The 27785-nt window shown below is 42.6% G+C and overlaps 1 protein-coding gene across 1 annotated transcript; it reads left to right on the top strand.

Moving 5' to 3' along the window:
- The first annotated feature begins 1907 nt into the window (after positions 1-1907).
- On the top strand, positions 1908-3383 carry CLDN3 (claudin 3). The gene has a single exon (XM_051991931.1). It carries the CDS (start codon positions 2143-2145, stop codon positions 2806-2808), a length of 666 nt encoding a protein of 221 aa, XP_051847891.1. The 5' UTR covers positions 1908-2142; the 3' UTR covers positions 2809-3383.
- The last annotated feature ends 24402 nt before the right edge of the window (positions 3384-27785 follow it).

Genomic DNA, 27785 nt, shown 5'->3' with positions numbered 1-27785 from the left:
ATTTAGAAGGAAACCCCAAATGGGCCAGTTCTAAAAGAAACATGCTGGGTTTTTTTTTTACATTTTTAAAGAGCAAACTGTACATAAGAGAGGTTTACATTTTCTCTTATAATCCATGATATACTTTATATATGGAAATGTATTTTTTTATTAAATTCAGAACACATTTCTATAACCCCAGTTCATCTGACTCCCTCACAATAAATCTAAAATCATCACCTTGCCCCTTCTTCCTCACCCTCTTCCCACTCCTATGATTGGCCCTGACTACATTGGTCTGACCCCAATCCCAGTTCTAAATGACTCAAATAAGACTATGCAGGCTTGACATTATCAGCTTGATCTCTGTCTCCCCACCATGATCCCCTTTCCCCATAGAAACCCATATCATATGTTTTGGATCCTCCTCCTTTTATGAAACTCCCAATAAAACATTGACCAGAACTTTTCTCCTTCCAAAGTCAGGATCCCGGTCTATGCACCTTGAGTGTTTGTTTACCTTGCCCTGTTTATCTTCTTGGACACCTGGGGAAATTTATGGAGGTGGAACATTGGAATCCATGGTGCAGGTAAACTATGGGTGGGGTAAACTTACCCATAGATAAAGAAGGGCTTTCGAAAGTGTCTGAAAGAAACCCCTGGAAGTCCTCTCCTTACAAACAAACAAAAAACCCTCCACCAACTAAATTATATCTGACGTCCCAGTGTTTCATAGTCATAGATTTCTAACTGGAAAGGATCTCGGACTAAGCCAAACCTGTATGTTATAGAGGAGGGAACTGAGGCCCAGAGAGAGGAAGGGCCCAAAGTTAAGTGGCCAGATCCTCTCTTCAAATTCATTGCTCCATGAAAACAAGTCCTTTCCTACCAGTCACACTAGATAAGTTGAAGGAAAAGAGCAGGAGTATTTGGGAGTCTAGAAAATAGGAAGGAGCTAAGCAAGGAGGGAGAGAAGAAGGAAAAAAGGCAGAGGCAAATGTCATGATTTTGCTATAGGCTGGTCCTGCCGTGGGATTGGAGACCAGCTCTGAGGTATCTGGGTGGATCCTGCCTGCTGTTTCCCTGAACTTTGACCCCATCCTCTCCTGGGGATCCCCTTCTGTTCTACACCAAAACAGAAGTCATGCATCCAAAGACGGAGCCAACTGACTGTTTAGAGCAGGGGTGAGGAAGCTTTTTTTTCTGCCAAGTTTCATTTGGATATTTATATCATCAAACAATGGGAAGGTGTACCTAGCTTTCAGCTCACCATGGCCTGTGCTTCCCTTAGCAAATGATGTTGCCAGCCTCATACAACTTGGGGGCAGGATGTTCCCCACCCCTGATTTAAAGCATCTCCCCCTAGCCAGAATTGGCCCTCTATCATGAACCCCCATGTACTCCGGACCGGATCCTCTTAGGGCTGGGCTGCGCTGAGCATTCGTTTGGCACTAGAAATAGAAGGAACGGTTCGTTTCTAGAGCTAAAGCCCTATCAGTCAATCAAAAGCATTTGTTAAGCACCTACTGTGTGCGAAATACTGCCGGGCCCAGAAAAGGGAGACCAATAGCTGGAGGTCGCGACTGGACAAGCATATTGTCTCTCCCCACCCCCCACCCCTATTCCGTTCCCTGCTCTTCAGTCAGCCCTCACCTGAGAGTTTCTAGGGACTAGAAAAGTGAGCCGGGATTCTGGGGCTCCCGAAATCCCCCACTGACTGTCCTGGCTGCTAGCCAGTCGGAGGTGTTCACGGCAATACAAGTGAACGCAAGCAGGTGGATCCAACTGCTCCCTCCCCCCACTCCCCACCCCTTGGCCTCTTCCCCTTTCACAGTCCAGGGGAGGGGGTGTGGGCGTGGCAGGGGACACGTCACCGACCTAGGAAAGTTCTGGCCCCGCCCCCGCCCGCCCCCACTCCAGCCCTGGGCACTGAGGTAAGCGGGGAAGGAAGGGAAGCAGCCAGAGCCGGGAGTCCAGTCTGCAAGCAGGCTGTGGCAGGTGGAGACAGGTGCGGCGGAGCTGAGCCGTTAGCGCGAGGAGAGCCAGCTCGGGTGTGTCGGCCCCCCGGCCCTCTGCCGTCTCTGCCAGGGCTGCTCCGGGGGCCCCGGCCAGCCCTCGCGCCCCTCCCCGCGCCCCCGGGCCGCCGCCGCCGCCGCCGCAGCCATGTCTATGGGCTTGGAGATCACCGGGGTGTCCCTGGCCGTGCTGGGCTGGCTGGGCACCATCGTGTGCTGCGCGCTGCCCATGTGGCGGGTGACGGCCTTCATCGGCACCAGCATCGTGACGGCGCAGATCATCTGGGAGGGCCTGTGGATGAACTGCGTGGTGCAGAGCACGGGCCAGATGCAGTGCAAGGTCTATGACTCGCTGCTGGCCCTGCCCCAGGACCTGCAGGCGGCTCGCGCGCTGCTCGTCGTGGCCATCCTGCTGGCCGCGCTCGGGCTCCTGGTGTCCCTGGTGGGCGCCCAGTGCACCAACTGCGTGCAGGACGACACGGCCAAGGCCAAGATCACCATCGTGGCGGGCGTCGTCTTCCTGCTGGCCGGCGTGCTCACGCTCATCCCCGTGTCCTGGTCGGCCAACACCATCATCCGAGACTTCTACAACCCCTTGGTGGCCGAGCCCCAGAAGCGGGAGATGGGCGCGGGGCTCTACGTGGGCTGGGCGGCCTCGGCGCTGCAGCTGCTGGGCGGGGCGCTGCTCTGCTGCTCCTGCCCACCCAAGGAGAAGAAGTACACGCCCGCCAAGATCCTCTACTCGGCCCCGCGCTCCACCACCACCACGGCGGCAGGCCTGGGGCCCAGCTACGACCGCAAGGACTACGTGTGAGTCCGCGCCCGCCAAGCCACGCCGCGGACCCGGGACGGGCGAGCTGGCGCTTGGCTGCTGGACGGATGGACTGAGAGATAGACTGGAGGGGGCCCCCGCAGGTCTCCCGCGCCGCCCCGCTGGCGGAAGGACTGGCCCCGACGGCGCGCCCCGGACGCGGCCGGCTCTGCCCTCCGGGAGTCCCCGGCAACTCCCGAAGAATCAGGCGGCCACGGATCCTACAGAGGGAAACGGCCGAATGGACAGACTCCCCCACCCCCAACGCTCCCACCCCCGAACCTGCTCCTCGCTTACGGTGGACCGGGCCAGCCGACAGCCAGACGGGTGAAGCGAAAATTGAAGTCCGCGGCAGCTCGGAACTAGACTGCTACACCCAACCTCGAGCTGATAGGTGCTTGTGGAGTGCACTGGGCGCCTGACCTTGGGGACGCGGCCTGATCCGGGCCCCCTACGTCGGGCCGCAGCCCTCAGACGCTGGGCCAGCGGGTGAGGACCACCAGCGGCCGCTTGCTAGTGGGGAGGGGGAGGGAGCAGGAAAGGGAAGGGGTTTTTCAATAAAAAAGTTTCGTTTCACACCCGCTGGCTCCCTTTGTCCTGACCAACTCCGGAGCCCTCGCGCGCGTCCCCCTGAGCCTTCTGGCTTAGAGCGGGATCTCAGCCCTTTTCCCCCTTTGGATTCCTGGGATCTTTCCTCCCACAGCTGCCCTCCCTCTCCCCAGACTGCAGCCCCTTCGCGCAGAGATTCCCCGTCCGCGGTCAAGTTTCTTAGAACTCGGCTTGGTGTTGGGGAAGGCGCGCAACCCCTGTGGAGCTCAGCCTGGGGACTGAGCGATGTGGGCCGGGACTCAGCCCTGAGAATGGGAAAGGGACTCAGTGTTGGGCTAGGACTCTGGGGGCAGGACTTCAGGGCTCAGCCGCGAGGTCGGGGTGGGGGTGGGGGTGGGGGAGGAAGAGTTCAATATCAGGTGCACAGAAATTGTATTGGCCGGCGGCAGAGCCGGGGACGAGGGCTAAACGCGGAGTGCCATGGTTAGTAACAGGGGAGCTCTCGCCCTCTCCCCTCAGATTCAGCGTCCTCTTTTGTTCGGTGTAAGTTTGTCTCGCTTCCTCTCGCCGCTGGATCGGAACGGGCACCGGCCGAGGACGCCCCGAGGGCCCCGGGCCAGCTCCCGGGCCTTCTCCCTGGGTTTCTCTTCTTTCCTTCTCCTCGTAGCCCCAGGCTCCCACCTAGTGGAACCCGAGCTCTCGCAGTGCGCAGGGTGTGGCCCAGGGAGGGTCCGAGCGCTTAAAGTTTGAGCGCGAGGTCGGGGTCCGCTCGGAGGGATTCTAAGGAAGTTTCTCTCGGGAGCGCGGTGCCAGCGCGCGGAATGGCCGGGCGCCAGGTTAGGGAGGGAGTATTATGTTTGGGGATTGTTTGAGCCGCTGCCCTCTGGGTCTGGGATGGGGGAAGGGGGACATTCGACCGAGGGCCAGGATTAGGGGGAGATAGGATGACCTGTCGGTACGGGGTTAAATGCCAGGAGAGACCCTGGGCCGGGGCTACGGGCGGAATACCAATAAATGGGGGGAGGGCAGAGTTGCTTATCAAAGCCAGTGCCAATTGTGGGCCCGAAACTCCAGAAGAGAGGCCACGGGCCGGGGAGCAGAGCTCCACATCCCAAAGGGAGGCGGGGCAAGCCCAAAGGGAAACTCAAGGCCGAGAACGGAGGGCCAAGTGCCAGAAGGGACCTTTGGGCCCCGGAAGGTGGGAGAAGTGCAAAAAGTCTGGAGGAAGAGCGAGTCTCCTTCTACATCCTCGGTCAGACCTGGAGGAAGACCCGAACCTCTGAGAAGATTCTGGGGAGGCCCGGGAAGCTGGGGGAAGCGCAGCCCAAACCTCTCAGCTTTGGGACCCAAGAGGAAAGGTGAAATCTGAGAAGCCCATGCCAGCTGGGAGCCCCGAGCCAGCGCCCTGGTGTCCCGGTGACCCAGGCTCCACCAATCCCAGGCTCCACAACGCTGCCATGGCCTCCCTTTGTTTCCAGCCAGCCTGCTTACTGATTGGGTAGAATAAAGGGCTAAGTACACCCCATTCCCCACCCTGCTTCCTTCCCCATTAGGGCCAATATCTTCTTTCTTCCTCTCTCAGCCATGGGTGCTGACACCTTCTCCCTCTGTCCCTCCTCCATCCCACACCTACTGAATGGAACGCAGCCACACGGCCAGCTCTTGGTCCTGGCTCTCTGCCACCTGCCCAATTTCCAGGGAGGCCCAGAATGGGGAGATCCCAAGAGTCGGAACTGGGTCTGCTCCATCTGGCCAGCAGCTCTCTGAAGGACTGAAGATTCATGCTGTAGTGCATAGCTAGGTGGCCCAGTGCACTAGGTCTAGAATCCAAGTTCAGATACTTCCTAGCAGTGTCACTCTGGGCAAGTTAGTTAATCTCTGTCTCAGTTTCCTCATCTGCAAAATGGGGATAATAATATTTACCTCCCAAAGCGATTGTGAGGATCAAATGTGTAAAGTGTTCAACATAATGGCCCGCACGATCATAAGTACTATAAAAAATATTGTCTGTGACAGGAATATTGGGTTTAAAGGATCTTAATTCAAAGTTCCAGCAAGTTCCACCTGGACCACTGCTTCCTCATCTGTCAAATCACTGGGTTGAATCTGATGAATTTTGTAGTGACTTTGAGATCTAAATTTTTGCTACTCCAAATAGGTCCTCCTGTTTTGACCCAAGGTTCTTGAGTGCTAAGACTGTGTCCCTGTCACTCCCCACCACACACAGACCAGGGACTCCCTGAAGGGCAGGGGCTGTGTGTCTTCCTATCAGAGCAGGGCTCCCCAAAGGAAGGTATTGTACTTCTCCCTTCAGATTAGGAGATATCAGAGAACAGGTGAGGGTTTTATCTGAAGGATTTCAGATAGCTGTTCAAGCTTTCACACACACCTTCCTGCCCTCGGCCCCACTTGGAGAGGTGCATTCTGGTAGTGGGCGCCTAGCCCAAGGTAACCGCCACAGAAGAGAAATAACTTGTGGCACCAGGTTGTGACTGGGAACGGGCAGCTCCAGGATATCCATTCCCATATAGTCATTATGCTTCAGCATTAAGACCCCTGGACCCATTGAGACCCATAAACACCCATGGGACAAGTCCAAAGTCAACCATAGTAAAGCTGCACAGCTGTCCCTTCTTATTCCTCATCTTACTCTCTTACTTCTCCCTCAAAAATCTATTTCAAGTGCAAAGGATCAGCTAAAGCTACTACATATGAATTTAGCTTTCCCTAAAATTTTGCATTGTAACCCAGGATAATTTCTTTAGTCAAAGGAATGAATGTCTAATGGTGGGATTTCCCCTGGGTAACTATAAGGAAACTAATTGGAAAAGGGCATTGGCAACTCCTGGTACTCCTATAATCATATGATCTGAGTAAAACCATTGGGTAAGACTGTCCTTGATGAAATCAAGTCTGAAAGCAATAGAAATTATTATCGCAGAAGACAACTCTTATGGGAGAAGTTAGTGAATAAGTGCTAGATTTAAGATTAAAGGATCTGTATTCAAATCTTATCTTTTTCCTCCCTTAATTTCTGTATGACCCTGATTTTTGTTTGGGGTCAGTCATTTTCTCTCATATCTGATTTTTTGTGATTCCATTTTGGGGTTTTCTTAGAGATACTACAGTGGTTTGCCATTTATTTCTCCAATTCATTTTACAGATAAGAAAACAGAGGCAAATGGGATCATCCTACATGCACTATGGTCTCGTTAGGTATCTGGGTGACCCTAAATAAATCTTTCAATTGCTCTGGGTATTCTGGGACTTGTTCTAAAGGAGTTGGGCTATGGGGTTTCTAAAGCCCCTTCTAATGCCCGATTCAAGCATCCTACCCTTCCTTGTTAAATGGCAGAGGCGAACCACTTCCTTTCCCCAAAGAACCTGCTTCCTTGGTGCAATGTGTCAGTGATTGGAGTGACCCTCAGGATCAAGAGTTAGTGAAAGTCCAGCCTTCAAAGCACAGGGGTGATGATGTGACTCCTGAGCCATTCACTCAAAATCCCAAGGCCCCCAGGGCAATTCTGTAAAATCCCAAATTATGGAAGAGGAACTCATTTGCACAGATAAAGGGTATTTCCTAAAGCCATTCAAAATAATAACAATCCATACATATATTGTATTTAACTTATACTTTAACATGTTTAACATATATTGATCAAACTGCCAAATGGGGAAAGGGTGGGGGGAAAGAAGGGAAAAGTTGGAACAAAAGGATTTGCAATTGTCAATGCTGAAAAATTACCCATGCATATATCTTGTAAGTAAAAAGCTATAATAATAAAAAATAATAATAACAATCCTTTCCCCATGTTTCACAATAATAACAATTTCATCATCACTTCCAGGAGTCACAAATCTTGACATGCTATTTTTAGTGTGGCCAATGTCTCTCAGAGCTCATGAAAAGCTGTGCTTGTCCCGAAGTAATAAAAGCAAATCGTAGCTAGCATTCATAAAGCACCTACTATGTGCCGGGTACTATACTAAGAACTTTAACAATTATTAGCTCATTTGATTCTGGGAGGTAGATGCTATTATTAGCCCCATTTTACAGATGAGAAACCTGAGGTAAACACAGAGATTAAATAACTCTCCCAAGTTACAGAACTAACAAGTGTCTGAGACCTCACTCAAGCTCAGGTATTAGATACCTCTAGTACAGTTGAAGGAATAAGGGGAGGATGGTAGAAGGGTGGGCACTGGTCTTCTAGCTCATAGCTCTAGGACTGAAAATGACCCCAGAGGCTGTCTACTCTAACTTCATTTGACAGATGAGGAAACTGAGGACCAGATTCTCAAAGATCCCTTCTAACTGTAGAGCTCTGATTCTGTTGGGGACCAGAATTTCCCAAAGAGTAAGCTGGCTATACATAAAATTGGGTAGGTCCTCACAAGCTGGAAAGATTTTGAAAAATGTCAAAAAAAATAAATAAATAAAGTAAATAATTGTTTAAAAAAGAAATTAGAAAAAAAATTAAGATTTGATAAATTTTTAAAGAAAGAAATTTTAAAGAGAAAAAAAAAAAAAAGAAAAAAGAAAGACAATGTCAGCAAGTGTGTTGTCCAGGACCGGTCTAGCTCACTTTGAAGAGACTCATTGCCAAGTTGGCTGCTGGGAGAGAGGTTGAATTTTTTGGCCACCAAAACCATCTACCAAGACAGAGAAGGATTGTAATTCCTTAAAGGGAGAGAGGCTTCTTGTTGGTTTTTTGTGATTGTTACTGTTGAGTCCAAACAGACCAAAGCCGTCCATGGGGTTTTCTTGGCAAAGATACTGAAATGGTTTGCCATTTTCTTTCCATTGGATTGAGGCAACCAGGGACAGAATGACTTGCCCAGAGTCACACAGCCAGTGAGTGAGTTTAGATTTAAATTCAGCTCTTCTGACTCCAGACTCAGCTCTCTATCCACCAAGCCATCTAGTTACAGATATTTCATTCCAAGTCAGAAAAGTTAGACTGGCACTGGACAAGTCAATGGACTGGGGATTGGAAGACCTGGGCTCCAGTTCTCCATCTACCTCCGATTTCTTAGACCACAATTCAGTCTTCCATTAAATGAGGAGGTCAGACCACTTGTTGGCTGTGTCATATGGGGATCCCTTTCACTATGGGTTGGACTAAATGGCCACTGAGGCCCTTTCTAAGTCTGGAATGAATCACCAAGCATTTATTAACTGCCAACCATATGCCTGGTAATATGCTACAAGCTGGAAATACCAAAACAGACAAAAAAAATTAAGTAGTTTCTGCCCTCGAAAAACTTATATTCTAACAGTAAGCAGAACATATATAGGTAAATCTATATAGGATTAGTATAAAGGGAATGTGGGAGCGTCATTAGCATCTGAGAGAGTAAAAGACTGGGAAATTTTTTAACCAACAATCACTTAAGTACCTACTGTATACCTGAAACTATCAGTAAACAACACATAGACATAAATCTATGTAGGATTCCTATAAAGTGAATGTGGGAGCATCATTAGCATCTGGGAGGATAAGAGACTGGGAAAGCCTGTAACTAACAATCATTTAAGTACCTACTGTATACCAGAAACTATGCTACATACATACAAAGATAAAATACAAATACCAAAATAAAAACAAAATAGTTACTGGGATTGGGCCCTGGGGGTTGAGAAAGGCCTCCTGGAGGAAGAGACAGCTGACTTGACCCTTGAAGGAAGCTGAGAATTCCAAGGGGAGGAGGTCCATGAGCTAGGACCCTCCTCCCTCACACAGGCTACGGTTCCATGATTTTTCCATTCCACCCTCCACCCCCAGCCCTGGGAATCGAAACCAAGCCCAACGGCCGTAATTGGAGTGAAGCAACAGGGTTCAGAGGAAGGAATGAGTTTTCTCCCAAGACCACCAATCCCCAGGAGCCTGGGGTTGCTTCGGCACCTTCCTCCCTCCCTTGGTCGTTCAGCCCGAGGACAATTTCTGTTACCACACCTGTTCCAGCCTTTCCTCCTCGGAGACCAAATGCCAAGTTTTCTATTAAGCAAACAGAGCATTTATTGTGGCTGCCTCAAGGACAGTGGGCTAGGCCTCTTGAGAACAGTCAGTACCTTCTCCTGTGCCTAACTTGCCAACATTTCACAAAAAGGTCAGGCAGTCCAAGAAGAAGTCACTCACGGGCACCTCTGTGCAAAAGAGGGCATTGACCCAAGAACCCGCAGCCCCAGCCTGGGTTCCGATTCCCAGCATTCTTTAGTGCACGACAATTCTGAAGGGAAAAAAATGACTGAGCAGAAGTAGGAAACTGCAAATGGCTTAATCAGCAAAATCTTTGAAAACAAGGGCTTGTGGGTAAAAACAGTTTACCTTCTTTCTAAATCTTCTTCCTTGTTGTTGTAAAACAAGAATTCTTTCCACTTTCCTTGCTCCTGCAGCTTCCTAGGTAGTTGGGCCTTCTCTTTTCAGTCTCTCATTAAGTTTTCTGTTTTTTATTTTGGTAACAGATAACTAATTAGTCTTGTAAAGATAGTCAATAATTTCTGAAGAGCATAAAATTAGAGCATTGAAGCTTCTCATTTCAAGTTAACTTAGCAGCAAATTTTAAAAGTCTCCAAGCTCACAGAATTATCCAGAATCAGAAGCCAGAGAAGCTGGCCAAATCCCCTGAATTGATTCAGTTTCATGTCTGATGCTCCCCATCACCTCCCATCAACATAGAGCAAAAAGGAGGTGGGATAAAAATCGGATTTAGAAAGAATGTAAAAATAACCTGAGAAGGAAAATAAAACTGCAAGCAAACAATAACAGATAGAGCGGAAATGCTATGTTGTGGTCCACACTCATTTCCCAGAGTTCTTTCACTGGGTGTAGCTGGTTCTCTTCATTACTGAACAATTGGAACTGATTTGGATCCTCTCATTGTTGAAGATAACTACGTCCATCAAAGTTGATCATCATATGGTATTGTAGTTGCAGTGTATAATGATATTCTAGTTCTGCTCATTTCACTCAGCATCAGTTCATGAAGGTCTCTCCAATCCTCTCTGAAATCATCCTGCTGGTCATTTCTTACCAAACAATAATATTCTATAGCATTCATGTGCCATCATTTATTCAGCCATTCTCCAATTGATGGGCATCCACTCAGTTTCCTGTTTCTAGCCTCTATAAAAAGGGCTGCCACAATGTGGCACATTTTTGCACATGCAGGTCTCTCCCTTTCCCTTCTTTAGTATCTCTTTGGGATATAAGCCCAGTAGAAACACTGCTGGATCAAAGGGTATGCACAGTTTGATAACTTTTGGGGCATAGTTCCAGATTGCTCTCCAGGATGGTTGGATGCATTCACAATTCTACCAACAATGTATCAGTGTCTCAGTTTTCCCACATCCCCCCCAACATTCATCATTATCTTTTCCTGTCATCTTAGCCAATCTGACAGGTGTGTAGTGGTTGGACATACATTTTTCTAGAGTGGTCACAGTGATACAAAACAAAATGAAGTTGACATAAGTTTTGCGATCAAAAGTAATCTAGTCAACAAACATGTATTATAACCAAAAAAAAAGTGAACAGGCTCATGTCAATGTGATTGCCATTTACAGGAAAGTGCCATGACACCATCATCAATGAATGTGCTCTCACCATGATGAATCATGCTGAAGTCAAAGAAAAATTCTGTGAAGACCCGGAGATCTTCATCATCAATGTGCGAAAGAGGACAAGTTTATGTGATTCTGTGTGACATTAGTGCTATTATAGGCTGTCAAGAAGTCATAGCAGGGAGTCCTTGGGAGGAATGGAACCAGGAACATTAACAATAATGACTACTTACTACTGAAAACTTGTACATCTTATGACTTTCTCATTACCCACACTGTCTTCCATTTACCTAAATGCCATAAAATTTTGTGGATGCATCCTCATGGCAAACATTGACATTTCATAGACTATGATATTGTAAGGAGAAGAGACAGCCAGACATGGGAGATGATGTGGGTGCAGAGTGCTGGACAGGTCATAGAATTATCCTCTCGAAGCTAAACATTCACATTCAGCAAAAACAATGGCCCAAAGGCAAGACAACTACCAGAAGACTTAATATCAACAGAGTAGAGTTATTCTCAGAGGTGAACAGTTCATGGCTAAATTGGAAAAACAAGCTGAGCCTATAAACCAGTGGTCCTCAAAGTGTAGTCCAAAGAATTGTTGGGGTCTCTGAAACCCTTTCAGAGGGTCTATAAATTCAAAATTATTTTTATTTCTAATATAGTAAATAGCTATAAATATAACCCATTGGAACAAAAACTCTTTGAACAGATCCTCAATAGTTTTTTTTTTTTAACAACATGAAGATACTGAGAACAAAAGTTTGAGAACCACTGCTATAAACAGTCAGCAAAAATGAAGAAGAAAAGGAGTGCACAGCTTTCTGAGATCTGGTGTATAGCACTGGGGCCAGAACACTCACAAACATCAAGACTTGTTTGATGAAAATGATGAGGAAATTCAGAAGCTGCTAAAAAACAAAATGAGAATTCCATAGAGTGTACCAGCAGTATAGTCCACTCTATAAAAGAAAGGAAACACGTTCTGGGATAATCATTGTGGTGGAGTGGGGAGGATCCTCTCTTAGTCATTGCCGGACAGATTCTTGCCAGAGTTTTATTTAATAAGCTCATCCTTCACCTGGAACACAGTCATCCACCTAAGAGCCAGTATGGCTTCAGAATGGGATGTGGAATGATTGACACAGTATTTGCTGCTCAACGGCTCCAGAAGAAATGCCAGGAGCAGAATAAAGGTCTGTAAATAACATTTATCAGTCTGACCAAAGTTTTTGAAAATTTCAATCGTGAGGCCTTATGGAAGATCATGGCAAAATTTGATTGCTCAGAAAAATTCATCAGTATTGAACATTAGTTTCATGACATCACGCTTCAGTTCTCAATAATGGACAATACTCTTACACTTTCCCAGTTACCAACAGAGTAAAACAAGGCTATATATTCGTTCCCATGATTTTTAGGATGATGTTTTCAGCCATGTTGTCAGATGACTTCAATGAGAATGAACAATGCATCAAGGTCAGCTACCACAGTGATGGTAAATTATTTAACTTGAAAAAGTTACAAGCCAATATTAAAGTGGAGGGAGAATTGGTATGAATCTTCTGTCCAAAGGTGATTGTACACTGAAGGCAACTTCTAACATTGAGTTTCCTCAGAGAAAATTTTCTACTTGTACTAATTTGGTCTGATAATTAACACCAAGAAAACAAAGATTCTCCAGCAACCAGCATATGGAACCATTAGTTGTTTAAAAAAAAGAAGGGGGGGGGATTTTGAATTCTGTGGATAAGTTTACTTACCTTGGTAGTATACTTTCCAAGAGTAGACAAAATATGAGGTGAACATATGCATTGTCAGAGCTAACTCAGTATTTTGGATGCTCCGAAGGAAAGCATGGGAGAGAAGAAGTATTAAACTGCCTAACAGACTGAAGGTCTATAAAGCCTTTGGACTGGTTGTATGGCTATATGCCTGTGAAACTTGAACAGTATACTAACCCCATGCCAGGAAACTGAATCACTTCCATGTGATTTGTCTTTGGAAGATTCTGAAGATCATCTGGCAGGATAAGATACCAGACACTGAGGTCCTTTCTTTTTATTTTTGAATCTAGTGTATGCATATATATTTATACAATTATCTTGCTGCACAAGAAAATTCTGATCAAAAAGGAAGAAAAATGAGAAAGAAAATAAAATTCTAGCAAACAACAACAAAAGAAGTGAAAATGTTCTGTTGTAATCCACACTCAGTTTCCACAGTCCTCTGGGTGTAGATGGCTCTCCTCATCACAAGATCATTGGAATTGGCCTGAATCATCTCATTGTTAAAAAGAACCACGTCTGTCAGAATTAATCATCATATAATCTTGCTGTTGCCATGTATAATGATCTCCTGGTTCTATTCGTTTTACTCAGCATCAATTCCTATAAGTCGCTGAGGTCCTTTCTTGAGCTAACCTGCCAAGTTTCAAACTCTACTGCAAAGAGCACAACTCCAATGGGTTGGACACATTGTTTGATTGCTTGCCTAAAAGACCATTTTACCGAGAACTCATATAGGACAAGCTGATTATAGAAAGGCCTGGAAAGATTTATACAAACTGATGCTGAGCGAAACAAGAAGAACCAGGAATTCACTGTACCCAATAACAGCAAGAATGTATAATGATCAACTATGAAAGACTCGGTTCTTCTCAGTGGTTCAGCGATCCAAAGTAATCTAATAAGCTTTGGACAGAAAATGGCATCTGCAACCAGAGAAAGAACTAAGGAGACTGAATGTAAATCAACACGTGCTATGTTCACTTCTTTTTTCTTTTTTTTTTTTTATCTCTCCTATGGTTTTTCCTGTTTGCTCTGATTTTTCTCCCCCAACATAATCCATAAAACAATGTATATTCAAAATAAACTAAAGAAGAAGAAACAGAAGAAATGATATAAGGATGTAGAGGGCTGGAATTCTGGAGAAGTATACTTGAAACAAGGTGTTACCTCAATGGAACTGATAAGATGATGGTTCTCTAGTTCACATATATACTTAATACTTAGTGTGGTGATGTAATGGTTCTAGTTCACACATACTCAATAGGCAATAATGATGTCATTACAATAAGGTATAGAAGGACTGGATGATAGACATTCCATCTTTGACCATCCTCCTGGTGGCTCTCCTGTTTCCTGCCTCCTGCACTAAAGACCAAGCCTGATCCCGAGGTCTTCCAGAAAGCTAGCCCGAACATTACATAAGGACATTTCCAAGATCTCTCTAAAGAACTCTGGAATTGTCTGGGTGACATGGAAGATATCAGCAAAGGACCATCCACCATTGAGGGCCGAATCAATGAAGGTGCTGTGCTTTATAAACAAAACAGAATTGCAGTAGCTCAAAATAAATGCAAGATGCACCAGTTTAGAGAAAATCCCCCTTAAATGTTCCCATAGACTATTTGGGCCCAACCTGTGATAGAGCTCATGTTGATCTGACAGCCACAGTGGACACACTTGACCTGACATAGTGATGTCATTTTGATCTGCTTTGAGAACAAAGGACAAGAACTATTGTGTGGCAAGTGCTGTGCTAAGTGCTTTCCAGCTATTATCTCATTTGACCTTCACAACAATACCTAGGACTCGTCATATCCATTTTATACATGGGGAAATTGAGGCAAACAGAAATTAAGTGAAGGATTCAACTTGTTCTATTTGGTCCCAAAGGGCAGAAGTGCAGCGATGGGTGAGAGTTACAATAAGGGAAATTTTGGTTAAATGTGAAATGAGCTGCTTTGGGAGGGAGTGTGGGATCCCTCCTGGAGGCTTGTAAAGGCAAAATGGTCCCAAGGGAGCTCTGGCTCCAGATCAAGAGTCTTACCTCCCCTGCTCCCATCCAGCCCCTCCTCCTTTGTAGTCCCCCAGAGTGATCAGTAGGATTCAGGAGGGGAAAACTTCCAGAAGATCAGGCCCCTCTCACACATATATACCCTACCTTCCATTTCCCTTTCCACATTTAATTTCTTCTCTGGATCAGTTACACATAATAAAAATCTGAAAAAAAATCCTAGAAATATGTTTTAATCCTAGAAAAACTAGAAATCTGCAATCAAAAAGAACAAAAGATTGCTTAATCAAAACTAGCATGTTACATGAGGAATTCTTTGTCAAGCAGAGATTAGGGGATGGGGGACAGCTGGGTAGCACCATGGATAGAGCTTTGGATCTAGAGTCAGGAAAACTCCTCTTTCTGAGTTCAAATCCAGCCTTAGATACTGGGTGTGTCACTTCACCCTCGTTTGCCTCAGTTTCCTCATTGGTAAAATGAGCTGGAGGAAGAGAAGGCAAACAACTTTAGTATCTTTGCCAAGAAAACCCCGAATGGGATCATGGAGACTGACACGACCGAACAACAAGATGATTCTTGGGTCTCCTTCCAGTTCTCAGATTCTGGCTTTCTGGAATCCTTTCATCGTGTGATCCTTCTCATCCTGAGCAATTCTTGTCCACACCATTCTTATCATAAATCTTGCATAGGAGATCTATCTACCCAACACTGGGGATTCCTCTGTGCCTTTCCTTCATTCAGAGTTTTATTTCATTATATAGTTAATCATGGGCTTAATTATTATTCTGTGTAGGTGTTATTCTATGGGGTGTAGATAATAAAGAATCAGATTTGGAATCGGGGAAACCTGAGTCCAAATTTGTATCAGACTCTCACTAGCTGTGTGACTCAGTTTCCTCAACTTTAAAATGGGAAAAACAACAGCTACTTCACAGCGTTGTTGTGAAAATCAAATGAGATAATAATTGTAAAGAGTTCGATACAGAGCCTGGCACACAGTAGGTACTCAATAAATGTGATCTATCACTAACTATTTATAATGACTCACAGATCCATATGCATGCAGAGGCAGCTTCTCTCCTTAAACTTTAGACTGTTGAATAGTTGAGAATAGATCTCCTATATACGTGTCAAATTCAACATGTCTAGAATAACTCATCTTCACCCACTACCATCAAAAGTAATCCTCCTCTGTACTAAACTCACCTAATCCTATCAAGGGGAATGAAGGGAATAGGGATCTATCTAGCTTTGATAAATGTCATCTTATTTGACCCTCATAACAGCCGTGTGAGAGAGATGCTATTATCATTCCCATTTTTACAGTTGAGGAAACTGAGGCAGACAAAAACTAATTGCTTTGCCCAGAGTCACATAGTTAGTCATTAACTGAGGCTGGATTTGAATCCGTGCCTTCCTGACTCCAAGCCCAGTGCCATCAAACTGAAGTACCAGCATCCTTGCACACTCCCAGGGTTATAATCTCTACTCGCTCTCTTACCCCATATCACACAAACTGTCCAATATTATTTCTCTCACTCACCTGTCACTTTTTATCTATTCCCACAACTACCCAGTAAGTTGAGATCCTTAACATTTCTCTTCTAGACTCCAACAATGGCCTCCTAATTGGCTTCTTTGCTTCAAGTCTTACTTCTCCAAAGCATCCTGCACATAGCTACCAAAGCAATTTTCTAGCTTTCCAGTCTGGTTATTCTTTATTCTTCTTCCCATATTCTATAGTCCAAATTTCTTTATTTCTATCTCTTTATCTCTATAATTCTATCTCTGTATCTCTCTCTGTCTCTGCTTCTTTTTCTCTCTGTCTTTATAAATCTGTTTCTGCACTGGAAATGAATATAAACTGCTTGCATTTATGTTTTTCCTCCCGGGTTATTTATACCTTCTGAATCCAACTCTCCCTGTGCAACAAGAAAACTGTTCAGTTCTGCACACATATATTGTATCTAGGATACATTGCAACCCATTCAACATGTAAAGGACTCTTGCCATCTGGGGGAAGGGGTGGAGGGAGGGAGGGGAAAAATCGGAACAGAAATGAATGCAAGGGATAATGCTGTAAAAAATTACTCTGGCATGTGTTCTATCAATAAAAAATTATTTAAAAAAAATAAAAATAAATAAATCTGTTTCTGTGTCTCTGTCTCTTTGTCTCTGTGTCTATAACTTTGTCTCTGTGTCTCTCTTGCTTTATAAACTGTCTCTGTCTCTCTGTCTCTGTCTCTATCTCTGTCTTCTCTTTCTGTTTCTCTCTCTCTCTCTCTGTCTCTTTCATGAAGTGTCATATATAGAAGGCAGCTAGTAGACTTAATATCTGAATATTTGAAAGAGAGGAATGTGAAAGTGGCCAGGAAAGGTATTACTGACTCTACCATGTCAAAGGTTGTAAAAGCCAAAGGTGGCTATATTTTAGCCAAGAGGCATTATCAGGGTTAGAGCATCTTGAGCAAGGGTCAGAAATTTGCCCCTATTTATCCATTTGGCAACTACGGCGAGGATGGATGAGAAAGGAGAGCTTGGAGGTAGCAGAAGGAGCCTTTGAGACTTGATTGCAATGGTCCAGGCCAGAGGTGAAGTACTTGAAGCAGCATGAGGGCAAGTGGATGCTTGAACTGGAGATCCCATGACTAACTAGTCAGTGACTGTATTTATGTTTTAGCAGGACTTGATTTGTCGTTTCACTGATTAGTCAAACTGAAGAAACATGCTCAAAGATGGAATATGAAAAAAAAGAAGACTGAAAAGGAACAAAATAATAATAATAATAAATAGTTATTTATAATTATTCCAATTATAATAAAACTAGGAAAATTGAATATTCCAAGGATCCAAATGAGATAACACAACTAGAACTTTTAAATTGACCACAGAATAATCCATGTGAACCCAATATTTTTCTATGAAGTACTAAAGAAACCCTCTCAGAGTTGTAATCAGTGTTTGGGGGCAGTTAATCCCTTCATAGAGACTGTCACAGGTCATTAGTTAAAAAAAAGTCGTCACCATCTAAGTTTTTTTGCTTTGTTTTACTATTCGGATGATTTCACTCAAACACCTCACTAAAACAGATCGCAACAGGATGTGTGACTTAGAGATTCAGTGACTTGGCAGAATCCCACAGCTAGGAAGTAGGTAGGATCTGAGCACATATTCCTGATCCTTTCAGTGTTTAGAAGTCAGAGGCCAAGACTGTCCATTCTTCCCAAGCTGCCTGCTTTTCCAAAATGTTAGAAATATGCTACAAAGATTAAAAAAAAAAGGACTCAGGAGTGTATGAATTAAGTTGGTTTATTTATTGCAACTTGTAGGTTCTTCAGTGTATATGGTTCTGCACTTATAGTTCCAGGAATGAGCCTTTTATTTGCTATCCTGAAACAAAAAAGTCTTTCCCTCATCCTCCCTCCTAAAAAAAATTTGACCAGGGATGACAAAGTTAGTAGACTTCTTGGTCCTTCCATTGCATGCTCCTCCTTGACATGTGCCCCTTTCTCATCATACAACCCATGTTCAAAAATGGCAGAAAACTCCTCCTTTTGGGAGGAGAAGTTAATATTAATTAGATAATATGCGCTCAGTGCTTGCAGTTACCTTTCACCAACTTCTTGTTTGGGGGTGATTTTTATCAGTTCAGTGGCTCAATATCTTGTTTTGTACAACTAATTCATGACATGATCTTCTTTAAGTCTTTGTCCCTATATGAATACAAATCTATAGATTGCTCACCAAAAATACACACACACACACACACACACACACACACACACACATATAAAATCTATTTATGTGAAATAAAAGTTGTATCAGAGGAAAAGGAAATAGCTCTAGAGCAGTGAAGTTTAATTTTTAAAGCAACAAAACGATATAAAAATATTTAAATGAGTGTTTCCTCAACTGTAAAATCCGAAAGGCTGAATAGATGGCATTTGAGCGCTTTCCAGCTCAGTATTTACGATCCTAAGAATTGACATCATAGTTGGGAGAGGGAGAGACACTAATTGGGAGTGTCAGTAAAGACTTCCTAGAGGAGATGAATCATGAGCTTTGGAAAGGAGTGAGGGATGCTAAGAGGTAGAGGGAACGAGGGAGAGGAAGGAGGGGAGGGGGCACAGGACACAGGAACAAGCCATGGAGTACAGAGTGCAGGAGTACTAAAATATCAAATGAAATTCTTGGAAAGGAGTGATGAGAAATAAGGCCGGGTAGGTAGACTTGAAGCTGGATTGTGAGTAGTTTAAAATGCTTAGTTTAAAGGAATTTTATAATTAAGTTTAAGGAGTTTTTATCCTTACTAAAGGTGATAGGAAGCCACCCAAGGTGAGGGAACAGCTCCAACCACCTTTGGAGCATTTTTTTATGCTTTGTATCAGACTCTCACTAGCTGTGTGACTCAGTTTCCTCAACTTTAGGAGATGATCTTCAGGGATCTATTACAAGCCATCTGAGAACTATCATCTAATTAGACTTGTGTTTAGCACAATGCTTGGCACATAGTAGGTGATTTATAAATGGCTGCTGTTCAGTTGTTTTCAGTCATATCTGACTCTTCCCGATCCCATTTGGGGTTTTCTTGGCAAAGATACTGGAGTGGTTTGTCGTTCCTTTCTCCAGCTCATTTTACAGACGAAGAAACTGAGACAAGACAGGGGTGAGTTCTTGTCCAGAGTCACACAACTAGTAAGTGTCTTATTGAGGCTGAATCTGAACTTAGGAAGAGTTTACTGCGCCACATAAATGTTTATTGACTGACTATTTTTTAGGGTCTCACTTATTTTTCCTTTCTTGAAGGATATTAGATATTATTATATTATATTAATATATTAATAGTAATATAAAGATATTAATCTGAATCCCTACTTTGTGGTTCTTTTAAAAACTTCTGGCTCTTTCAAAAATAAAAAACAAACCTACTGTTATAGAATAAAGATTTGATACAAAACAAAGCATCCCAGTATAAAGATGTTTCCAAAAAAGGAATTCTAAAAACCTTCTGAGTTATAGCAACATCATGGAAATGACTGGTTTCCAAAGGAGAATATTATGATGGACACTGACTTTAGATAGATGAATGTCAGAGGCAACCGAAGAAAGAGACTGGGATCTAGAGCTAGCATTCAAACCCAGTGCTGAACAATTACTAGCTCAGTGACTCTAGGCAAGTCTCATAATTTCTCTGAATCTTCTTTCCTTAAAACTTCCCTATTATTGCTGTCCAGGGCACCACCATCCTCCCAGGTATTCAGGCATCCAGACTCCCAAGATAAATTGTCATTCTTGACTTCTCTCTCTCTTTTATCCCCTGGATCTAATCTGGAATCAAGTCTTGTTATACCTTCTGCCCCGTCCTTACCTTTATCACTGCCACCACCCTTTGTCACCTCACACCTGGACTCAGAAATAGCCTTATGGTTGGTCTCCCAACTTCAAGTCTCTCCCCCATGCTCCATCCAGCTGTCAAATTGATCATATCACTCCCTCCCCTCATTCAACAAACTCCAGTGGCTCCCTATTACCTCCAGAACTAAACACAGAATCCCCTTTTTGGCTTTTAAAGTTCTTTGTAACCTGTCTTCATCTTACCTTCCAGTCTTTTTACACCTTACTCTCTCTGTGTAATCTACAGTTCAGTGACATCAGCCTCCTTGATGCTCCTGCCTCAAGACATTTCATCTTCCAGCTCCACAATTTTGCTGACTGCCTGGATTTCTCTCACTCCTGACTGCCCTACCTTCCTCCAATCCCGCCTTACCTGTTTCCCACACATCAGCACCTTCTCTTTGAAGACCCTTGCTGTTTACCCTAACATGTACATGGTTGTTTGCTGGTGGCTCCCTCACTAAAATGTGAAATCCTCATGGAGAGGGACTGGTTTTGCTTTTTATCTCTCAGATTTTAGTACAGGGCCTGGAACATCACAAGCGGTTAACCGGTGCTTGTCGGTTGACTGATTTCTGAGTCATCATGGAGTGTTCACACAAAAAAAATTTTGATTAGACTTACTCTTTTGTTTTTCTTGGTGGCTTTCAAAGCAATGAGGAAGAAGAAATGTCTAAGCCTCAGGGTGGAGATCGGCGTAGCACTGATTGATTTTTCTCAACTGGCCACTGTTTTTAAGTAGCAAAGAAAGAATGCAAGAAAACTAGAGAGAGGGAAACTGAGAAAGAAAAAATGCTGTAAGCCTCCAGGTAGAAAGCCAGGCAGAACTGACTGATCTACCCCAACTGGCCACTGAAGCAGCAAAGGAGAGACTTGATTCCAGATTAGATCCAGGGGATAAAAGAGAGAAAGAAAGTGCAAGAACACCAGAGAGAGGTAAACATCGCCTTTTTTCTCAGAGGGATTGAAAGTGGATTCCCCAAACTGTGGAATACCGATATCTTTTAGGGAAATGAAAATGACTAAAAGGGAGGTGTTGTGGCTGTCTTCAGATTCTCAGAAGAATTTTAATTTTAAAAGGGAGTCAATTTTGATGTTGTTCCTAAGAGCAGAATTAGGACAAGTAGAGAGATTTCAAGTCAACCTAAGAAAACACCAACTGGAGACAGTCTGCGTCTTGATGTAGTGAGTTTCCCTCTCACTGGAGAGAGCCAAACAGAAAGAATATGGCCATTGGTTCAGGAATACTGAATTGGTTGAAAAGTTGGGATAGATGAAACCCAAGTTTTTTTTTAGATTCTATATACCAAGGGGCAATTAGATGGCACAATGGATAGAGCACCCGCCCTGAAGTCAGGAGGACCTGAGTTCAAATTTGACCTCAATTACTTAACACTGCCTAGCTGTGTGACCCTGGGCAAGTCACTTAATCCCAATTGTCTGAGCAAAAAAAAAAAAAAAGAAAGAAAAGAATCATATAGATTTTATGTACCTTATATTAATTTTATCTGTCAAAAATCTGGTAAGGGAGAGAGAGGATATCTACTATGAATGATTCTTTAGATAGGTATAACTAGCAAAGTAAAATAATTATTTGTTGTATGGCAACACAAATTAAGTTTCCATGAATTTAATTAACATAAATCTGTCTGCCAAGAACTCAACAGTCCAATTAGTCCCAACTCTTCAGAGTTAAGTAACTAAATTCTACAGTCAATATGACATGATTAAAATTACTGTAAACAAAATTGAATTTTCTCGAAGACTTTCCTAAATTCTCTCCCTGATTATTATGCTTTGGAAGCTTTAACTTCACTTTGTGAAAGGACAGAAATGTTGTCTTATCCTACAACACTCTGGTCCTACTTTCTTTGCTACATGGATTAGTTGAATGTTCTAACATTTTTTTTTTCCATTAAGAGTTCTCTTCAGAACTAGAAGTCCTTCGTAGAAAATATACACAGCCTCGGGGTTTCAAACCAGTTTGACATCAAGAGCCCTTTTAACAGTTCTCCTTATTTTCCAGGGACTTCTCATTTCTAGTGAGCATATCTTTCTTTGACAGTTCTAAAAAAAGTTTGTTTGTGTTTTTAATCTCCAACCTCCCATGCCCTTCTTGGCTCCTCATTACTGATATTTCCTGAATATCTTTCATCTGGTAGACACAGAGCAGAGACTAAAAGAAAGATTCTAATTACAAAGGATGTATCTAGACAGAACAACACGTCTATCCTTTCCTAACAAATTTAGCTACTAATTGGTTGGTTTGGGGGGTTTTTGATGTTCTGAGGGGATGTTTTTTTTTTTTTTTTGCCATCATGAAACATGCACTGAATGCTAATTTTTTTACTCCCATCTTAAACTGGAGTTGAATTTAAATACAATGGTTGCTTCAGCAGCTGAAATTATCTCCAGAAAAAAAATGAGATGGAAGAGGAGAAACTTTGCACTAGTCTAGAATTTTTGAGCACAGGAGTTCCTTAGAAATTACTGTTACAGATAAAAAAGATATTTTCTTATTAGAGGAATTTAGATGGTACAGTGGATAGAGAGAGGACCTTGGGGTCAGAAGGACTTTAATTAGAATCCTGCCTCCATTTGGTAGTTACCCGATCCTGGGCAAATCTTTCAACATCTCCATTTTCCTTATCTGTAAACAGAGATGATAATAGCACCCATCTCCTTTTGTGGCTTGTTGTGAAGATCAAATGACTTAGTAGGTGTAAAGATCTTTGCAAGCCTTACTGTGTTGTTGTTGTTGGGTTGTGTCTGATTCTATGTGATCCTGGGATAGAGCAATGGGCCATGAACCAAATCTGGCCACAGACGCTTAGTGCTAAAAGTGTGACCCAAGACAAGAAACTTATCTCTGTTTGCCTCAGGGTCCTCATATGTAAAACGGGGAGACACTGGAAAAGAAAATGACGATATCACTTGGGTATCTTTTGCCAAAAAAATCCCAAATGGGGCCACAAAGAGTTAGACACAACTAAACAACAAGAATCATGGATTTAGAACTAAGGGACTTCAGAGGCTATCTATATCCAACCTCTTCATTTTACAAATAAGGAAACTGAGGCTCCAAGAGTTGTGAAGTTAACAGGGATGAAACTGTGTCCCCTTTAATTTGTAAAATAATCACTCTGTCTCTTTGATTCCTGGCTTCCCAGATTCCATAAAGTCTGAGAGAGAAAGAGCATATTTTCCAGGCTGGGCTTTTCTGAGGCAAATCACACACACACACACACACACACACACACACACACACACATACACACACCCATTGATCTTTTGGTTGACTACCCTTTTCAGGAAATTCCAAATTCTTTCAAGCCTTCAAAGTGATTTTCATTCACTTGGAGATCTGGGCCTGATACTGAGTGGCCGAAACTCCGAGATGAGTATCTAGTCCTGGGGGCATTGATTTTCTTTTCAGCTGGAAGTTTTAGCCTCAGACTTCTATAAAGGACAATTCTAAACTCCACGTTTTTGCAGCAGTCTGAAATAGTATGCTTTGCCCCTTGTTACAGTTGCCTGCCAGAACTCCTGCCCGCTGTGAGGAGACCTTCTTTTCTCAGTGCTAACCTCCATTTCCCTAACAGGACTTTGCCACTCAGAAGTCTGTCTTCCTAGCAAAGCTGACTTCTCAGTACCAATAAAACTTCTCTTTTTGCCACTAATATTTCGGGTTTGTGAATTCTTTCACATTGGACCAAAGGGGATTCCCACAACTCTCTGCACTGTCACTAGAACAGCACCAAAGTGACCTGGCCAAGGTCCCACTGGTATCATGTGAGTATCACTGGTTGGTTTTGAACCTAGTTCTTCTGACCCCAGAGCCAGGGCTCTTTCCACTTAGCGTCAAGATTCATACCACATGTTTTAAATCAGTGGTCATTGGGATAATTGATTTGAAAGTTCATCCCATGGATATCCCAGATGAAATGGAAATTGCGATGGTTTTACTGGGTGCCTCATCATCTCTCACACAACCAGTAACTAATGACTATTAGGTCATCCTTGTGCCACAGAGCATGAGTCCCTACCCAAAGGAACAGGCATTTAAATATAAATGCTTCGTGGGGACTGCAAACAAATCATGACCTTAGGTGGCCGAGAGTCTGTAACTGCACATTCCTGAATGTTTTTTCATGTAAATAGTAAAAAGACAAAGCTATAACATAATTGGTTGGAATTGTTGTGTTGTTATTTTTCCTTCCGTGTCCACAAATTATTATTGACAAGCTGGCTATCTCTAGTGACCCAAATGTATACTCTGAGAAATAAAATTACCATCATTCACTGAAGTAAAAAGTGGAAAGGAAGTTGAGATCATTGGATTTGATTTTGAATTGTATACAGTTCAGCCCCTTCCTGTCTATGTGACCTTGAGCAAATCTCTTTTGCAATATAGGACTCAGTTGTTTGTTGTTGTTTTTTTCCTCATCTGTAAAATGAGGAACGAACTAGAGGATACCCATTCTCTTCTGGTTCTAACAGAACTAGACAATGATCCCATAATCTCTGAAATTTAATAGGATTTAATACTAAATTAGAAAGGTAGAAGCATTTTCCTTAAGTTTTCTAGATAATTTACCAAAGATTTAGCTCCTACAATATGTGTGTCTCCCAATTTGGGGTGAGGGGATGTTTTTCCTTTAATAAAGTTCAACTGGTTGATTGAGAATGGGGAACTCACTGATGGGGCTCATGAGAAGTATAGATAATAGTACCATAAACCCCAGCCCCTTAGAGTCAACTGTGGAACTTTATGAGAAGTAAGCTGCATCCTCTGAGGACCACAACCATAATTTCTATTTCACTCCAATAGAACACAAGTTACAGTTGGGGATATTTCCCCAGAATGATTCTATATGAAGTGTTTCTAGAGAAGAAATTCCATCCAACAATGCAGGTCAGACGCATGTTCTCTGCAGCTGATAACTTTAGAGAATTGCCTAAAGCACTGAAAGATTAAGTGATCTGCCCAGGTGCAGTGGTCACCTCCGAACCCAGGACTTCCTGATTGTAAGGCCAGTTCTCTATTCATTCTACCACCTTACTTCTCAATGTGTTATTTTTTTAATAAAACATTTAAGGTTTTTTAAATATCAAACTTGCTCATCAAAAGTTCCCAAAAAAACCCATAAAAAATAAAAATAAATAAACAGTTCCAACAAACATCTCAAAGCTGATTTTCAATTTATTGTTCATAAAAATGTCTGTGTCCTAAAACAATCTGATAAATATCACAGAATTTAGTCTGCACTATTGCTCTAGTGGCTGAACTAATCTAATCTATTATGTGTGATTATTGTTGTTTACTTGTCCCAGTCAACGTCTGACTGTTTGTGACCCAAAAACCTATTTGAGGTTTGTGCAAAGATACCGGGTAGTTAGCCATTTCCTTCTCCAGCTCATCTTATAGATAAGGAAAATGAAGCAAGTAGGATAAAGTGACTTAAGGTCATATAGCTTGTAAGTGTCTGAGACGAGATTTGAATTCAGGAAAATGAAGCCCCAGAGCCCTCCCCCCACTAGCTCCCCTAGTGGTTCAATCTATCATACATATGATGATAAAAACTCTCCAAGCAGTATTTTGATCAATTAAAAGCCTTTTAGTAAAAAAAAAAAAAAAAAATGGATCCTAAGTACCTTTTAATTCAAATTTTAAATTAAATTATTGATTTCTATGATCACTCTCACTTTAACTGTCTATAACTAATTTCATATCTGGGGTCATGTTTTCGGGTCCAATAGACAAAGCTGATTTATGATCTGGTGCTCTTCAATGATCAAGTCCCACAAACTTTGTTTTTTTGTTTTGTTTTTTTCCCCCCTGTACAGGATGCTCTCCCACTTTAAATATCCTTTCAAACCATGTCTCATCTTTCAGCTGAGCCTCTTCTCACTGAGAGCTCAGCATCTATCTCATCTCCGTAATTCTGTTCTCAGAGCTGGTTAGTACATAGATTTACATTTTAAAATTGACAAATATTTGCCAAAGGTTCATCGGGTTTGAGGGACTTCGGCTTAGAGTGGGGGACGATGAATTTCTAAAATGAAGATTTTTATGATCAGGGAGCTTATTATCTAGCTAGGGAGGTATGGCTGGTACAAGTGAAAGCAACAGTAGAAGGAAGTGAGATTAAGGAGCACATGAGATTCAGAAATGAAGATGAACGATTAAGATAAGGGGAGCTAGAATACATTCAAGTCACTCCGATTAGTCCCGTGACTGAGGATCTCACACTTCCTCTCTCAAGACAAATCAGAAATTTCTCTGTAACTAATAGACTTAGAGTTTGAGAGAGATTAGAGGGATGGGAGGGACTGAGAAACCAAAGACCAGGCCACAGCCAAGTGGAATATGGCCTTCCTGACAGCAAGGATGCCGTCGCTCTACACCTACAACGATTATAGGCCCTGAATAAGTCAACACTCCGTGTATTTACTGTATCATCATCTTCAGTTGTCAACCTGTGTTCATCTTGGTTAAGTGGTCACCTTGAGAACACAAGGGCCAATAAGGCAGACACAACAGGCTGATCCGTGAGTCACTGCCCATACTTTTACTCTCACATAATAAAAATTCCTTTCGATATCTCTGTATCCACCTGTCATCAAGTTTTCCTATTAAATATTACTAACATTTTATTACTCCTTTTCTCAAAATTGTTTATCAAGAACACTGGCTTTTTCAATGACTTCAATTTCCTTACATATTCTAAATTCCTTGGAATTTTGTCCCCTAAATCATTTAATCTTCCACTTCCATCCCATCTCAATACCCTCCATCTCCAAAAAAAAAAAATCCAACACATGAAATTCTGACAAGAAATACACGTGTATATGTAAAATATGTGTATTATTATATATTATTAAAATAAATATAATTTTAATATATTATTACTAAAAAATATATGATATATGGATAAATTTTCTTGCTTATTTTACAGGCACTCATATATTATTATTAAAATATATCTGTAATATATAGATAAATTTTCTTGCTTATTCTACAGGTACTAATTATTATTATTAAAATATATCTATGATATACAGATACATTTTCTTGCTTATTCTACAGGTACTAATATATTATTATTAAACTATATGATATATAGATAAATTTTCTTGCTTATTCTACAGGCACTAATTTCATTGAAATTCATATGAGGGAAACCTTGAAATTAACCATCCAGTTTCTTCCTTATTCAGACTCCTGCTTTCTCCAGAAAATGCCCAAGCTTAGTTTTTCCCAACAGTGGAGAAACCGGAAAGATCTGGATGAATTAATATGGGGTACAACAAAGAACTGGGAGAACAATTGGCATGATAAATAGGGTAATATCAAGAAAACAACTCCGAGGCACAAGAACGTGACCGGTGAATGCAGTGAGTAACTATGACTTTAGCCAGACTGGAAACGAAGCATAACTTTCACCTTTTCACAGAAAAGGTGACCGGCTATGGGAGAAGAATGAGTCATCTCTTGTCTGATGTGGCCATTGTGGTTCTTTGGGGTTTTTTAAGCTGCTCTTTTCTGTTACCCTGGAGAGTTCTGGGAAGGAGGGGCGGAAAATAAAGAATAGCAAAACATTCCAAATAGAGCAAATTATGGCTGTTAAATACCATAAGATTCCAAATAAAGGAAGAATCAATT

The sequence above is a fragment of the Antechinus flavipes genome, chromosome 4, assembly GCF_016432865.1.
Source record: "Antechinus flavipes isolate AdamAnt ecotype Samford, QLD, Australia chromosome 4, AdamAnt_v2, whole genome shotgun sequence".
NCBI lineage: Eukaryota > Metazoa > Chordata > Mammalia > Dasyuromorphia > Dasyuridae > Antechinus > Antechinus flavipes.
Note: the sequence above shows the minus strand (reverse complement) of the source record. Positions and strands in the feature narration are given on the sequence as shown.